Here is an 18197-nt window from a genome sequence, read left to right as displayed (position 1 = left end):
TAATTAGGTATTAGATGTGAAGTCATGATGTCAATCACTTCCTGTTTTGTAGCTCTGTGGCTGTTGTCTTAACATTAGGTGTTTAATTTGTTCAGTCATGAAATATCGCTTATATCGTTGGTTGGAGTGTGGTACGTAGGCTCTAGTAAGGTTTGTGTTTCATTGATAAGAGGAGCAACGCTGGATTGAGAACTGGCTTATGGATCGGAAACAAAGGGTGGTTGTTTGTGGAAGGATGTCAGGAAGTTTTAAGCATTGGAGTATTCTGGGATTAGGACTAAGATTGCTGCTGTTTGTAATTTCATCAACGATTTGGCTATCAGGGTAAAGAGTATGTTTTCAAAATTTGCAGATGATACCAGGCTTGGGGCTAAATTAAAGAGGATTTCCTGAATATACTGCAATGCAAACATCTTTGAGAAAGAAACGCAAACAAACATCAAACAAATGCAAACAAACATCAAACAAATGCAAACAAACATCAAACAATTGCAGACAAACATCAAACAAATGCAAACAAACATCAAATAAACTTCAAACAAACACAGACAACCTTTCATTATTCACATGAATTTTACAATTATTCATTTATTATCGAATACATTGATCATGCCTAGTGATCCAAAGGTTCAGTTCATTTAATATTCATTTGGATGGCTTCCACTATTCAAACTGTCCATTAAACTGCAAGTGCTACAAAAATGAAGAACCAGTAAATTGAAAGCAATCAAGGTTATTGGCTTACGGCGAGAGAGAACAATCAGGAGGCTGCATGCTGCTGTGGCCACAATAGCACTGTCCGTCACCTCCATCGCCTGTGCCGCAAGCTGATAGCAGCGCTCCGAGCTGGACATGAACAACTCCTGGTTGTCGTCTGCATGTGTAGTGCACAACAATTACATCAATTCATTAACTTGCGGAAATGAACACCCGATATTAAGAGTGCCGATAGAATCAGGCAGATTAAGTAACAATGAGCAAAAATACATTATCTAAATATCAAGGACACCTCTTTCCAATTGTAAGAATTGCCACATCTTGTTTGCACAATCATGAATTGCATCAACAGGCATAACATTAAATATCCAAGAAATGGTATTATTCCTCGATTTCCATGGAAATGTTAATAGAGTTGTAACAAGGAGTGACAATTGGCTGTCAGAAGGTAGACACCTCCATCACATGACGAATTTAACCTTTCCTAGTCATCCCAGCATCAAGTGTAAGGAATATCATCGTGAAGCGGAACATTGCAGATAATGCGCAACTTGACCATCAATGTGACAGACCTTCGAAAATCACCTCAATGTAAAAGAGAGCTCTGCAGTTTGACAAATACCAGACATAACTCCCATTAATTCTGGGGATTGATTGGGATGTCAGGCAGCCATGCATTCCACTTAGCTCTATGAAATATCCGATACACACAAGTTTTGAATTAGTGTGGTCAATGCACACACACTACCATGGGGTGGTGCAATGAATGGATATTCTGGGGCCTTTAAATGTAGTAATTTATGGGCAACAGGGCAACATTATTTGGGTTTTGAATGGGGAGGGAGAGGAATAGGGCAAGAGTGAAGGTGTGTCTGTGTGTGTGTGTGTGTTTGTGTATGTGTGTGCGGTGTGTGTGCATGTGTGTGCGGTTCGCATGATAATGTAAAGTGCCATGAGGGTCGTTTACTCTGCTTGATGGGGCTATATAAGACTCCTTTATTAATATTATTATTATTATTATTGTTGGTAATTTATTAATGTATTTAATTAATAATTAATTTCTTCTTATTTTAATAATTATTTAATAATTAATTAATTTAATAAACAACGGGGTAATTTATTTATTCATGGGCAAAAGGTTGAGGTAAGCAATGTTCAAGACCAATGCCAGGGTTTGTGGGGATGCTTCTCAACAACAATGATGAAAAAAGATCTGAAAACTGCAAATAATGGCAGCAAATCCCACTTTAAAACCAGTAGCAGATAGTAGCTGCAGATAGTCAATGGCCGTTCATCAACATTTGTCACATATTGTCAATAAAACCATAAGCCTGGTGTTGGCTTAACGGTTAATGTGGTTGGCTTAAGATATTAGGGTCTTGAGTTTGAGCCCCTGTCGTGCCGTTAAGTAGCACCAGGTGGGTTGACTCAACTTGTCATCCTTCCAAAGTCAGAAAAATGAGTACCAGCTTACTGGAAATAGGGTCACAGCATCAGTGGCAAAGCCGGGCTTCCAGAAAAATGATGCAACCAACAGCCGCTGGCTGCATACGAAACAACAACAATAAAACCATGTCCTCTAACTTTAGGTGGGATAGCGTTGTTTGTTGTTACATTTGGCTTATTTCAGCAACAGAGAGAACTTTCATAAACATTTGTGATTGAGTATTTAGCAATTGTTGTAACTATTAAGATAATGCCAGCATTCATTGATGATGTGAGTGGTGCTATTGTTGTGTATTTATAGCCTGTTGTTGTTGTTGATAAAGGAGATCTGCAATCACAGTTGGAAAGAAACTGCCAGAAGAGGATGCAACGAGAGCTTTTGTCGGACTGCAGGCGGCATATAGAGTTTCTGGCATGTTGGAACTTCAGAGTGACGTGGGTGAAACCCAACAAGCACATTGTAGTAATTTCAAAGGACCAAGTAACGGCTACTTCTACAAGTCAACGAAGTGGAGCAGTAACATTCAGTTACGTGTAGTGTAAGCCCATGTGGTGAAAGAAGGCAGGAATCTCACAGCCACAGCATCGGTTATATTTTTGTTGATTGACTTGTGAAAAAAGCACTGAAGGTTTTGGTTCTCTATGAAAGACTGACGAATTATACAATCATGAAATACGATGTGCTATTTCAATGACAGCAAAACACTTGTTAGTGTCAGTGTCAGCCACTGACATTCAGAGGGTTAAAGTCCCTTGATTCCCAGCATTTTCCATCTTACTCTCCCAAATATTCAAAGAGCACTTGTCTCAAGCACACACCAACAAGAGCCAAGATTCGCAATGCGCTCAGGGCCTCGCAAACAATGACAGGATGATGCGTGAAGCCTCTAACGGCTGCTGCCAGGACACGGTGGTCTTCATTTTCCACAAATAATGCAAGCTCACATTCAGGAACTGTGAAAGGGAAAGGAGGGGAAATAAAAGTCATGGGATAAAGCCACATTAGTAATTAAATAGGTATACAAAAACGATTTATAACACAAAATAATAAAATACCATGCCTCACACCACCGGAACCACACCCTGTTCTCACAAACCAAGCCATAGGACGCGGTTACCCCCATTCCAAGCTGGGGCAGCCGAACATAGTGTAGGCTCCCACCAACTCTGCATCGGATTGGCCTGCCAAATTATTTTTATTTTCAGGAGTGATCGAGGTAACGGTCTGGCCAATACACCACCCAAATAAAGGGATGATGCAATTTGTATAATAAATGAAGGTTTTTGTGCATAATTAGCTTGAGTTGGCAAGTCTGAATAGTGTGAAAATACAGAAGGGTCACTTGTCGCAGCAGGCTTCAATTGCAGCATTACACAAAACTGTCATAATCTCCAGTTCAGGGGGTTTCTGCTCATGTGGTGAAAATCTTGCCTCATCGTTTCCACCTCAAAGTTGAGTTTTTCGAACCGGTTTTGTCGTGATTTATGTTATTGTGTCTTGTCTATGTGTGGCTGTCGCATCCCGTGCAAAATTTCATGTTAATTCGCCCGTTGTTTTGCTTTTCATTTTATTTTGTAATGTTACGTTTGTGGGGGTAGGCATGAAATACCTTAGGAGAGTAGGAATGTGTAGGTTCCAGTATGGATACCTTATGAGAGTAGGAATGTGTAGGTTCCAGTATGGATACCTTATGAGAGTAGGAATGTGTAGGTTCCAGTATGGATACCTTATGAGAGTAGGAATGTGTAGGTTCCAGTATGGATACCTTATGAGAGTAGGAATGTGTAGGTTCCAGTATGGATACCTTATGAGAGTAGGAATGTGTAGGTTTTAGAACGTCACATTCTTCAGGTGTGACGCAAAGAAGAAGAAGAAACCCATCTCGATGTAAATAAGCAGAGTAAATGTTCAGGTTAAGAGTGTTTGCGTGTCTTCACACGTGGGGGAGGGGGTGGAGTGGAGCTTGTGTTATCTAGATAGGGCTTCAGAATAATTCCCAGTATGTATTGCCTCCCTACCACACTGGTAGTGACATGGGCATTGAGGAAGTTAGGAGTGGAGGAATGGTTGATCAGAGTAGTGATGGCAATGTACAAAAGAGCGCGCACAGCTGTAAGGACGGACGGGAACAGTGGTGAGTTTGAGATGAAGGTGGGAGTGCATCAGGGATCGGTACTAAGTCCACTACTATTTGTAGCTGTGATGGAGGTGCTGGCTCGGAACGCAAAGGAGGGTTTACCGTGGGAGTTATTGTATGCAGATGATCTGGTGTTGATTGCAGAAAGTATGGATGGACTGAAGGAGAAGATGAACAGGTAGAAGGAATGTATGGAGACAAAAGGTCTGAAGGTGAATATCGGAAAAACGAAGGTGATGGCAAGTGGTAAAGCATGTGGTGAGGTGGAAAGAACTAGGAAGTGGCTGTGTGCTGTGTGCAGGAAGGGTGTCGGAGTGAATTCCATTCAATGTACAATGTGCACTGAGTGGGTTCATCAAAAATGTAGTGGTTTGAGAGGGTCATTAACCAGTGTGGCAGCTACATTCAAGTGTAAGGTGTGCACAGAGGGAGCTGCAGATGGAGGAAATGTTGACTTGGATCTTGGAGACGGCGTGAAGCTGGAAGGTGTGAAAACATTTTGTTACCTAGGAGACATGCTGAATGGAGAAGGTGGATCAGACTCGGCAACAGTTGCTAGAGTGAGATGTGCATGGAAGAAGTTTCGGGAACTGAGTGGCGTGCTGACGAGGAGGGGAGTGTCGTTGAAGCTGAAGGGAAAGGTGTATGCTGCATGTGTGAGAAGTGTTATGATTTATGGGAGCGAGACATGGGTAATGAACGTAGAGCAGCAACAAAGGCTGGAAAGGGTGGAAATGCGAATGGTTTGGTGGATGTGTGGAGTATCGTTGAGAGAGAGGAAGACAAATGATGAATTGCGAAAGATGATGGGAATAGAGCCTGTGATGGATGCTGTGAAGAGAAACAGTTTGAGATGGTTTGGTCATGTGTTGAGGAAGGATGAAAGTGATTGGTTGAGAAGAGTGATGGAAATGAATGTCGAAGGAAGTAGCCGACGGGGAAGACCGAGAAAGACTTGGCTAAAGATGGTCGAAGAAGAAATGCGGGTAAGGGGGTTAACAAGGGGAGATGCAGAAAATAGGGCAAAATGGAGAAGATTGTCATGGGGACCCCAAGGCTAACCCCCGATCTTGCAGGGAAAATGGCCTTAAAATGCCTGTTGTGTTGTGTTGTTGTATGTATTGCCCCCCTATGATTTTTCCCTGCGTTCTATTTCATCAAGAAGAGCCGCCACTACAACGACCATAATCATAATCACCTGAAAGAAACCCGAATATTTGCCGATCGGCAAAGGAACCCCGCCCAGCCAAACATTCCCGAAGGATGGCTAGGCTCCGCCTCGGAGGACTGGAATTGACAGGCCAAGCCCCAAGCTTCGTCAATGGGCATCAACAATAGCCGCGAGGCCACGCCCCGAATGACAATTGGTTGGGACGATTAGACGGCGCTGGGCGATTGTTCAAAAGGATGACGTCATCGGGACGCTCCGAGAAAAAGCAAGAGGAGACGACATTTTCTCTCTTTTGTGCTGACTTTCAAAGAGAACCAGCTGTGTTTGCCTTTTGCTCTTGTCCTGATCTTGATGGTGGCGGCCGCTTGGTTGTTTTGCATGGGAAGACGACGGGTGCTCATCCGTGTGCGCCGGAGAGATCATCGGCCCCTTGTTAGCGAAGGAGAGGCGCCTGCACGGTTTACCTCATGGTCGGCGTGCGACAAAAAAGTGTCTCCGCGCCATTGTTGGAGTGGGACCCACGCGCGGCTTCAGCCTATTTGGAACTGCCAACTCGATCAACGCCCTCGCTGGAACAGTAAAGCTGAGTTCGGCCGATTATAAAAGGAACATCATTTTATTTTATTTTATCATACCCCTGTCTGTATATGCATCGGATGGAGCATCCTCAACCTAGGAATTTTAGTTTCCCTCATCTTTCCTCGTCTTTTACATTACTGTGAAGAAATTTATATTTGTTGAATTCCACTCTTCTGTCCTGTCTTGTTTCTTTGTTCTGTTGGTTCGGATTAACCCCGTGTCGGCCGTCCGATCAGGTAAGGCTTCGGGCTTTCCCGCGCGCGCAAAAAGATAATCCCGCCAAGGTTCGAAGAACGCCTCGGAGTTAACAACGTTCGGCTTTCCGTCGCCCTGAGGTGTTCACCACAGAGATGACGACAACTGGCGTCGGGTATTGGGATTTGGACCCGGCGGACACTAGTCCGGCAGACAACCCAGCGGAGTTGGACCCGGCGGACACAATTCAGGGGAAATATGTCATTCCCCTGAATGATGAAAGAAAATAAAATGATGTTCCTTTTATAATCTCAACTTTAATTCCAAAGCTGACAAAGCCGCACGCGGGTCCCACTCCAACAATGGCGTGAAGACACTTTTCGTCGCACCCTGACTGTGAGATAATCCGTGCAGGCGGCCCTCCTTCGCTAGCAAGGCGCCGATGATCTCTCCGGCGCACAAGGACGAGCACCCGTCGTCCTCCCACACAAAACAACCAAGCGACCGCCACGATCAAGACCAGGACAAGAGCAAAAGGCAAATGCAGCCGTTCTCTTTGAAAGTCACCACAAAAGAGAAAATGTCGTCTCCTCTTGCTTTTTCTCGGAGCGTCCCGATGACGGCATCCTTTTGACCAATCGCCCAGCGCCGTCCAATCGTCCCAAACAATCATCCTTGGGGGTGTGGCCTCACGGCCATTCTTGACACCCAATGACAAGGTTCAGGGCATGGCCTGTCAATTCCGGTCCTCCGAGGCGGAGCCTAGCCGTCCTTTGGGAATGTTCGGCTGGGCGGGGTTCCTTTACCGATCGGCAAATGTTCGGGTTTTTGTCGGGCGATTATGGTTGTTGTCGTGGCAGCCCTTCTTGATGAAATAAAACGAAGGGAAAAATCACAGGGAGGCAATACATACTGGGAATTATTCTGAAGCCCTATCTCGATAACACAAGCTCCACCCCCCATGTGAAGACACCCAAACACTCTTAACCTGCACATTTACCCTGCTTATTTACATCGAGATTGGCATCTCATTCTTTGTGTCACACGGTCCATACTAGAACCTACACATTCCTACTTTGCTAAGGTATTTCATGCCTACCCCCACAAACGTAACAGTACTGTTGAAGGCTTGACAAGGCCTATCTGTGAAAATTATTTGTTTCCATGTTCCTCGTTTTGTTTCCATCTTCCCTGGTATCTTACTTGTACCATCTCAACATTATCCTATATCCTTTCCTCAGTTAAAAAAATTAAAATAATAATAATAATAAAGAATTTATTTCATTTCACCCTTTAACGATTCTCATTGATATTGAATTTCCTTCTTCTACATCCCCCTCCAATCTTCTCTCCAAACAGAACTCACATTAAATAGAAACGCTTCTACTTTAAAAAAAAAAGAAAAAAAAAAGATCATTTAGGAATGCATTTCAACCATTAAATTATAAGAATGCATATCATGCCTTGTTTCTTCTTACCAAATGTTGCACATGGTCTGCTTCTTCACCGTGATATATGTCTCTTCTTTGTCCTATAAAAGCATTATTTTTCTGAGGTTTTAGTCTGCTCTACCCCTTGTCCAAAAGCCCCCCAACCCCCTCACCACCACTCAATCATCGCAACGTTTCTTCAATCGTTTGACAAGCATTCTAATCCCCCATCCCATGATCTTTATCCCCGTCTGTCAAAATTGGGAATATGGAATCAGGGAAAGCAACCATCACCTCCCCAACCCTCAAAGCTTCATGTCCCCCCTTTCTGCCTCCCTCCTCACACATCCCTCTCAATGCTTCCCCCTCACCAAACCCAGTAAATGCTTCCCCCACACCTCACCCTCTAAAACCTTCCCCCACACCCCACACTCAAGCCTTCCCCCCTCATGCCATCCTCTCCCTCCTCAAAGCCTAGCATTTCCCCTGCAAAGTTACGTGGGTTGACTGCATGCTGATAAAATGTGAAACCCCTTCCTTCCACCCCCCCCCCCCCCACCCGCCCCCTACAATGCATCCACACCCCCATCTCTAACTGTGTGGACCTCAACACACACAAGGTCTCCACTCTGTCAGATCTCACAATCCAGGCCACTGCTATAATTAACCAAACATCGTCTGGATAACAGAAACCTTTCTCCTACTGGATGACCCTGACTCCTTGGTGCCTCTCCCCAGTTATTGTCTACTCCTATTTGATAAGCCTGAACCACACCTCGGCGGTAGAGTTGCACTTTACATCAAAAACTCAATTTCTCACTGCCCTTGTACTAACCATACACCTCCCAATCCCCAGGAGTATCTCAAGCTGTGACTTCCCCTCCATTCCCACCTCTTCAACTGTGTCCTGTACTGTCCTGCAAACAATGATGACCCCATCTACAGTACCTTCAGAAAGTATTCACACCCCTTGACTTTTTTCACATTTTGTTGTGTTAGAACCGGAATTTAAAATGGATTAAATTGAGATTTTTTTTGTCACTGATCTACACATAATATTCCATAATGTCAAAGTGGAATTTTTTTTAACACAATAATTAAAAATGAAAACTTTAAATGTCGAGTGTCGAGTCAATAAATATTCAACCCTTTTGATTGAGCTCAGGTGCATCCAATTTCCTTTGATCTTGAGATGTCTCTACAACTTGATTGGAGTCCACCTGCGGCCAATTCAATTGATTGGACATTATTTTGAAAGAAACACACCTTTCTCTACAAGGTCCCACCGTTGACAATGCATGTCAGAGCAGAAACTCTACCATTCTGCTCAAGGAACTGTTTGAAGAATTCCAAGATAGAATTGTGAGGAGACATAGATCTGGGGAAGGGTATAAAACAATATCTAGAGGGTTAAAAGTTCCCAAGAGCAAAGTGAGCCCCATCATTAGGAAATGGAAAGAATATGGAACCTCTTCTTCCTCTTCCTAGAGCTGACCGTCTGACCAAACTGAGCAACCGGGCAAGGAACTTGGTCAGGAAGGTGACCAAGAACCCAATGACCACTCTGACAGAACTACAGATTTCCTTGGCCGGGATAGGAGAACCTGCCGGAACGACAACTGTCTCTGCAGCACTTCACAATTCTTGGCTTGATGGAAGAGTGACCAGACTGCAGCCATTCCTGAGAATAAGGCGCATGACAACACACCCGTAGTTTGCAAAAGGGCCTGTGAAAGACTCTGAGCGCATGAGCCAAAATATTCCGTGGTCTGATGAGATGAAAATTGAACTCTTTGGCCTGAATGCAAAGCGCTACGTCTGGCGGAAAGCGAGCACAGCTCATCACACATCTAACACCATCCTTACCATGAAGCATCATGCTATGGGGATGCTTTTCAGCCACAGGGTCTGGGAGACTTGTAAGGATAGAGGAACAAGAGGTGGGTGGTTCGTGTGCAGCCACCCAGCTGCTGGTTGAATCATTTCCATTGGGCGCGTCTGCCGCTGATGCATTGCCTCTCTATAACTAGTTATCTGGTACTCGTTTTGCCGACCCCGGAAGGATGACAGGCTGAGTCAACCCCACCTGGCATTAATTCAATGGGATTCGAACTCAGGACTTTAGGATCCCAAGCCCACCACCCTAACCATTAGGCAAACACCAGGTGATGAGGGAACAATGGATGGAGCCAAATACAGGCAAATCCTTTAGGTTTAGGCGAACCTGCTTCAGAGTGCAAAAGACCTTTGACTGGCGGCAAAGATTTACATTCCAACAGGACAATGACCCCAAGCATAGAGCCAAAGCAACACTGGAATGGCTTCAGAACCGACTCCTCTCCGGCCTAGCTCCCGCTGCTCTGTCTGTGCTCTGCCCCCCAAATATTCCTTCCGGACGCACAAGATCTGTCAGCAACCCTCTTCTGGTGAAACTACCAAAATCAAGACTTTCCGCTCACCTTCAGTCTTTCATTCCTCTTTTTTCCAACCTCTAGAACAAACTCCTATACTCTTCAATTCCTCTCCTCCCTCCACGTCTTCAAAATAGCTGTTCACCACCATCATCCCCAATCTAAAACCTTGATCTTTTCTACCCCCGTTAAAACACACCAAATCCACCTCTTTTCATCTCCGACTTCATTCCTGAAATTCCTAGTAGTGTTCATTTGCTTTATACCGTGTACCCCTCCTCCCTCCCCCCGGCCCTCCCCCTTCCACAGATCTACCGACGTCCCTGGTCTCTACTGTTGTGCTTGTATGCTTTCCTCTCTCTCCCCTTAGTGTCTCCCGCTCCCTTTATTGTATGTTGTATGTGTCCGTGCATGTTTTCATGTTCAATGGGTTAGCTCTTACACGAACCTCGGTTATGTTTACAAAAAAAAAAAAAAAAAAAAAAAAAAACAGGAATGTGAAAGTCCATGAGTGGCCCAGCCAAAACCCACACTTGGATCCAATTGAGAATCTGTGGAAAGACTTGAATATTGTTGTTCATCGACGCTCCCCATTAAACTTGACAGAGGTTCAGCAAATTTGCAAGGAAGAATTGGAGAAACTCCCCAAATCCAGATGTGCAAAGCTGATACAGACATACCCAAGAAGACTCGAAGCAGTAATCACTGCCAAAAAGCGCTTCTACGACGTATTGACTCAGGGGGTTGAATACGTATGTAAAATACATATTTCTGTACTTAATTTATTTTTTTTGTTGTAAAAATTTAAAAACAAAATTGCACCGACATTATGGGGTATTACGTGTAGATCAGTAACAAAAAAAATCTCAATTTAATCCATTTTAAATGGTAACGTAACAAAAATGGCTTTATCATAACAAAATGTGAAGGGGTGTAAATACTTTCTGAAGGCACTGCATACACTCCACAGAGGATAATAACATGACCCTTCCTAACAGCTCCCTAAAGGAGTGGGGGTACTAGTTTGTGTAAATGTTACAGGATCCTTCTGTTATGTTATGTTTTGATATTTTCGGAGGGGGGGGGGGGGGGGAGGAGGGATATTCCTTTCAGGTGGACTGGTTTGTCTGTAGTTATGTATTCAGATTTTCCATTACAATGCAATTTTTGAATTTTCGTTGGATTTGTATGTTGATTGTAAACTTGTGTCTAATTTTGACCAAATATACTTTTTTTACGCATAAAGACAAAATGAATGATTTGGGCTTCACTTTTGTTCACAGGTTTCAGCTGGTCTTCTGATATCCCACCACGATCTCAAAAAGTTCCTTTCCCTTTCCCTCTTTCTCTCTCTCTCTCAAGACTCAATCTAAATAAAACCCAACACAGCAACCTCTCCCCATTACATCACTCTGATGGTCCTCAATATTATCTCTCATCTTACCGCACCCAACTTTTCTCCCGACTCCAGATCTTTTTAGGCAAAAGTTGTTTGTCTTTCTTAATGGAGGAAAAATAAAAATAAAAGCACAAATTTTTAAATAATTAAATGGAAAACACAAAAAGGCTGATGGAGGAGCTTGAACGCAAATAAAAATACAGTTAAATGAATTACAAGGAAATTATTAGACGATGGACAAGTCAACAAAGGATACAGGATTTAAACCTCAGATCCCCCAGCATCATAAGCTAAGTGTTGAGATTCATTGCTTGGAGATCAAACTGGATAGGCCCACGCCCCATACGAGCACCTTTTTGGAGAAACATGTGGAGGAACATGCAGCCACGTCCCTGGATCGTTTCGTTGTTCGGAAAGGTTTTCATCATGACGACCAAGGCAGTAAACACATCGACAGGATCTTGAAGGATCAATTCAAGGAAAGCCTCTGAGGTAAGGGCCAGAGTTTGGGAACATAAGCGACCTTGGGATAGACAGCAAATAGTTCACAAAGCGAAAAATGTTTTTAGGGAAAGATGTTTATTGGCACGTTCTTTGGCTTTCAGTTCAAAAGAAACTTCACCTGATTTGCACAGGAATGAAAGAACTTGTATTCCCATTGCAGGAATGTCGGCTTCTAACATGTAGTTCGTCAATAACTTGAGGATTGTACTGAAAACACACAAAAGTTCACACATCAGACAGCCCATTGTCACGATATGCATCAAAACTCCAACACAACAGAAGAACAAGTAATGGACACATTACGATTTTGCCAATTAGTCAGGTTCACTATGTCAATAAATTATATTTCGTTCAAAATCATGGTAGATTAGCAAACCTATACATTTTTGGAAAGGTTATAGCATAAGGAAACTAAAAATCAATGTTTACATTTGGAGAGATACCTGTATGGCGGCCATTTTGGATTTTCAAAATGGCAACTGTAAAATACATATGTTCTATTTCTGCCTCTAATTACCCTAAAACCTTTTTAAAATATACTAAACCTATATTTTCAGGGACAAGGAATCCAATGAAAGTATCAAATTAGTGCTATGGGGAATGGTAAGACACGAATCAAAGGTTTTGAATTGCAAAATACTGTCTTCATATTCGCGATAAGTTGCATAATCAAATACATGTTATCATTTTGTACAGGCAGTTAATAACATCAAAATGTGTCACAATAATTCATATCACCAAACATACACAGGCAGTCAGCAAAATCATATATACACATGCGGTCAGTATAACTTCACATCTACACAGGCAGTCAATGACAAAATATACACAGGCGGTCAATGGCATCAAACATACACGATTACAGAATACGCCATTTAGAGTTCGTCATCACTGTCCTGTGTGTCGTATCCGACAATATAGTCCGCATCGTTTTCACAGTCCGTTCCACACAAGCAAAGGTCGGTCAAATTGATTGGCAAATCGAATTGGTCGAATGGTCGATCGAATCGAATCGAATCGAATCGATCGAATTGGTCGAATGGTCGATCGAAGCGATTGGTCGAATGGTCGAATTGGTCGAATGGAATTGGTCGATTGGTCGAATTGGTCGAATCAAATTGGTCGGAATTGGCAAATGTAAACATTGATTTTCAGATTTTCCATGTAATAACGTTTCCAAAAATGTATAGGTTTGCTAATCTACCATGATTTTGAACGAAAAAAACATAGTGAACCAGACTAAATTTGGTTTAAAATATTTTTCACTGATGTTTCTCCCATTTCTTCCTTCTGATTCAAAACCAGAATTTGAGGTTACATTTCCTCCTGGTTTGCCTATTCTTCCTTTTGAGATTCCCCTCACTATTAAACATACATGAACGCACGCACACAAACAATAGTGGACACTTTGAGACCTGGGAGAGCTCCGCTACACCTTCTGAAACCTGCATATGGAGTGAACTAATGACACACACACACACACACACACACACACACACACACACACACACACACACACACACACACACACACACACACACACACACACACACACACACACACACACACACACACACACACACACACTATACTCTCCTGGAATGGCCTTCGTGCCAAGATTATTTGAAGAAAGAATGCTCCAGGCAGTTTACCAACCCTGAAAGGTTCAAATCACATTTCACTTTATTTTAAAACACTTCAGTGCGACGGTAATAAACCATGCTTTCATCACATAAATCCACACACGCTCGCCGCCCAAAGGGAAGTCAAGCCACAGCTGCTGCTGTAGTGGAGATGATGCAACACATGGTGGAGCATGAATATGCATGAGGCAGACATGGGTGAAACATAAATATGGATATACATTCAAACTTGGTTACAGCACACTCCACGCCTGGTTCGTTATATAAACCACTACCACAATTCATTGCGCGAAGAGAATGATGCTAACATGAAGACTGGGGTAACAACCTTCGCTCGAAACATTGTCAAATGAATAAACTGACTACATAGTACATCATATTCAGTTACTAAATTTATGGACCAGACTATGGTTAATGGATAGGAACATAGTGGAAAACAACATCAATAAGAAAATGAAATTCACAATCAATAGAACACAATGAAGGAATTCACTCTTCCCATGCTGGTATAAGCAACACGACCTCAGGTGCGGATCGCAGGTAAATATGGGGTTTGCCATCCTTCATGGTGTGAATTCACACTTTTCGAAACCAACCATCAGTGCTGGGCAATGTCTCAATCACACCTCCATAGGGCCAGCAGATGCAGGCTGAGAGACCGCAGATGCAGGGGAAAAGAGTCTGCAGATGGGGGCGATGAGAACCCACAGATGGAGGCAGCTAGAGGAGCCCGCAGATGCATGCGAAGAGAGGCCAGCAAATGCAGGCACAAAGGGGCCAGCAGACACATGCAGAGAGGAGCCACATATGTAGGCGGAGAGGAGCTGGCAGACCTAGGCGCAGAAAGGTCCGCAGGTTATGAGAGGCTGCAGATAGAGGCGGTGAGAGCCTGTACATGGAGGCCACAAGGGGCCTGCAGTTGCAGGCAATGACAGGCCTGCACATGGAGGCAACGAGAGGCCCGCAGACGCAGGCGATGAGAGGCCCGCACATGGAGGCAACTAGAAGCCCGCAGACGCAGGCGATGAGAGGCCCGCACACGGAAGCAACGAGAGGCCCACAGACGCACCCGATGAGAGGCCTGCATATGGAGGCGACTAGAGGCCCGCAGACGCAGGTGACGAGAGAATGTACATATACGGTATAAAATAATGCATGTACCGGTATACAGGGTGTCAATCAAGTCCTTGTGCAGCTTTGAACTTTTATAACATTTGATGTACACTATGATAGAAACAAACTAAAAATGCTGCAGGAAAGCATAATTCATATAGTTTTCACTCAATACAGTTCAAATATTTCGGCTTCAACATAACCGCCATCTTTTTAATACATCGTTCCAACCAATTTTCCAACTTGTTGAAAACATCCTCCAGTTGCTGCTGAGTAATTTCATGAATTGCATTTGTGGTCGCAGCCCTAAGTTCATCCAAGGAATGTGGTTTGGATAGTAAACAACAGTTTTATATAACTCCATAAAATGTAGTCCAATGGGCACAGGTAAGGCGAATGAGCAACTTGCATAGCCAAGCATTTGGTCCAAGTCCACCAATCCACTTGTCTGGAAAGACGATTATTCAAGAACTGTCGCACATTTGAAACACAGTGGCAGGAAGCCAAGTTTTACTGGTGCAGAGTCATATGCGAAAGATTTAATCGTCGTATTTCAGGAACAAAGAAATTATTCAACATTGCTAAGTAAAGTTCCTGTTAGTTTGTCTCTTTAATGTTGCCAAACCTGAGGAGTCTCTGTCCCCCAAACACAATAGTTGTGGTGGTTGGCTTTACTACTGATGCAGAAGTTGCCTCATCACAAAATGTCAACATGTCAAGAAACCCAGGGGAATTGTGGATTTAACAGCAACAATAACAATATTAAAAACAACATGAACACGAACGAAACTTGATGAATTATGCTTTCATATGCCGTTTACAGTTTGCTTCTATCACGTGTACATCAAGAGTTATGAAAGTGAAAAGTTGTCACAAGGACATAATGGACACCCTTTATGCATACAGTCACATGAAAAAGTAAGTACACCCCATGTAAAGTTTTGACTTTTTCAACATATTTCAACATACAGCTATTTGATCTTCATTTCAACAATATTGATAGATAAAGGTGATATAAAATAACAAAAAGCATGAAACATTTACATTTTGTAGTCCATTGTATAATTTAAATAAACATAACTGCAAATTTTGCATGTGGAAAAAGTAAGTACACCCTTGGCTCTAATAGGTGGTATTGCCCCCTTTGGCAGAAACAACCTCAAGTAGGCATTTCTTATAACTGTCTACCAGTCTCTGACATCGACTGGGAGAAATTTTTGCCCACTCCTCCATGCAGAATTCTTTCAGCTTTGTGATGTTTGAGGGGTTTCTTGCATGCACAGCTCGTTTCAAATCCCCCCACAACATCTCATTGGGATTTAGATCCGGGCTTTGACTTGGCCATTCCAGACCCCTCCATTTCTTTCTTTTCAGCCATTCCTTTGTGGATTTACTGGTATGTTTAGGGTCATTGTCATGTTGCAAGGTCCACCTTCGGTTGAGCTTCAACTTTCCGACATATGGCCTCACATTATCGTCAAGTACCCTCTGGTACAATGAAGAATTCATAGTGGATTATATGATGGTGAGCTGCCCAGGCCGTGACGCAGCAAAGCTGCCCCAAACCATAATATTTCCACCACCATGCTTTACAGTTGGTATCAGGTTCTTGCGGTCAAATGCTGTCTTTGGTTTTCGCCAAACATGTCTTCTGGTACTGTGGCCAAATAGCTCTACCTTTGACTCATCTGTCCAGAGCACATTGTTCCAGAAGTGCTGGTCTTTGCCCTGATGTTCTTTCTGGACGGGAAAGGTTTCCTCCTGGCACACCTCCCATGTAGATCAAATTTGTGCAGCCTCTTTCGAATGCTAAACTCGTGCACTTTGACATCAACAGTGGCAAGAGCTACCTGTAGGTCCCGTGGTGACATTCTGGGGTTCTTAGAGACTTCTTTCAGCATCTTGCGGTCTGCTCTCGGGCTGAACTTGCTGGGGCGGCCTGGCCTGAACAAGTTGGCAGTTGTTTGGAATTTTCTCCACTTGTAGATGATCTTCCGGACAGTGGAATGATCGATTTCAAATTGTTTGGAGATCTTTTTAAATCCCTTCCCAGACTCGTAGGCATCTATAACCTTCTTTCTGAAGGCCTCAGAGAGCTATTTTGATCTCGGCATGGTGACGCCGCACACTTCAACAACAAAGAGCAAACCAAACTAAATGTCTGAGGTTTAAATAAGACAGGTTCCTCCAAGATCCTCTCTAATGATGTTCTAATCATTTGCACCTGAGCTGGTGCACCTGATTCTAATTTTAGGTATTTGAAGTAGTGATAAATGTAGGGGTGTACTTACTTTTCCACATGCGAAATTTGCATTTATGTTTATTTAAATTATACAATGGACTACAAAATGTAAATGTTTCATGATATTTGTTGTATTATATCACCTTTATCTATCAATATTGTTGAAATGAAGATCAAATAGCTGTATGTTGAAATATGTTGAAAAAGTCAAAACTTTACATGGGGTGTACTTACTTTTTCACGTGACTGTATATGTCCACAGCTGTGCAAAAGTCTCAGACATTTTGCATTTTTATACCCTGATGCATTAGAAAACTACAATGGAACCAGGTAGAGTACATAGTGCATACCCCCACCAAGCTGAACAGCTTGTGTTTTATTTCCCACCGATAAGTCGGTCTAAATCTGGTCATTAACCAAAATCTAATCGGCTTGTTCTTGTCCCCCAACAAACTCATCCACCAAGTTTATCATAATCCGTCCACAACTTTTGGTTCACGAGTTATCAAACAGTGACCACAAAATTCGTCATGGGTGTGTGTCTGTCTGTGTGTCTGTCTATCCACAGCATAACTACCCCACGATATCATCCGATCTTGATGAAACTTGGGTGGGAGGTTGATATCATGATCTAGTTGTGTCCTACCTAGAGTGGGCGTATTGCGCCCATTGTGGGCGTATTGCGCCCATTGTGGGCGGAGCGACGCCCGAAAAAGATGTCTTTTTTGGGGGTAATCGAGTTCAAGCTACTTCTCCGAGGAAGTTGGTGGAATCTGACAGGGGTTTCCGTATTTGGTTAGGCCAATGTCATGTGTCTAGCCCCACGGAGCTCGATTTTTCATTTTCGCCCCAAGGTAAAGGTCACGAAATTTAGAAAAGTCGATTTTTGATCCATCATTTTCCCCATCATTGTACCACTGATGCGTATAAGAATTTGTATTCTGATCATTGTGCCATCAGCCTACGATTCTCTAAGAATGCAACTGGACATCTTGATATCGATTGATATCAAGGCTAATAATTGTTTCTAGATTCCAGCTAAGTTTAAACCAGGAAACTTGTGCACTGAAAATAATTGCATGAAACAGATTTCTAGATTTTATTTCGACAAAATATCATCACAAAAGTTTACACGAGAAAGAAAATGTATCAAAGTGTCCAGAAGGGCCAAATTGACCATGATAGGTCGCTATATGGCCCCACCGAAAA

General features: G+C 43.0%; 1 protein-coding gene across 6 annotated transcripts in view; it reads right to left on the bottom strand.

The window, feature by feature from the left end:
* Positions 1-18197, bottom strand: part of LRRK2 (leucine rich repeat kinase 2) — a 221783-nt gene that overhangs the window by 190588 nt on the left and 12998 nt on the right. For all 6 annotated transcript variants that reach the window (XR_010986405.2, XR_010986404.2, XM_068131309.2 and 3 more), the window contains 4 exons: positions 12109-12197; positions 11839-11973; positions 2983-3117; positions 746-874 (listed from right to left, as the gene is read on the bottom strand). Coding sequence is in view for 4 of the 6 variants with exons in the window: in XM_068131309.2 (XP_067987410.2) it covers positions 746-874; positions 2983-3117; positions 11839-11973; positions 12109-12197 (488 nt within the window). In the remaining 2 variants the exon portion in view is untranslated. The remainder of the gene's footprint in view (positions 1-745; positions 875-2982; positions 3118-11838; positions 11974-12108; positions 12198-18197) is intronic.

Source organism: Myxine glutinosa, chromosome 11, assembly GCF_964187855.1.
Source record: "Myxine glutinosa chromosome 11, kmMyxGlut1.1, whole genome shotgun sequence".
In the NCBI taxonomy this organism is placed as follows: domain Eukaryota; kingdom Metazoa; phylum Chordata; class Myxini; order Myxiniformes; family Myxinidae; genus Myxine; species Myxine glutinosa.
This window is presented reverse-complemented; position numbering and strand designations above follow the sequence as displayed.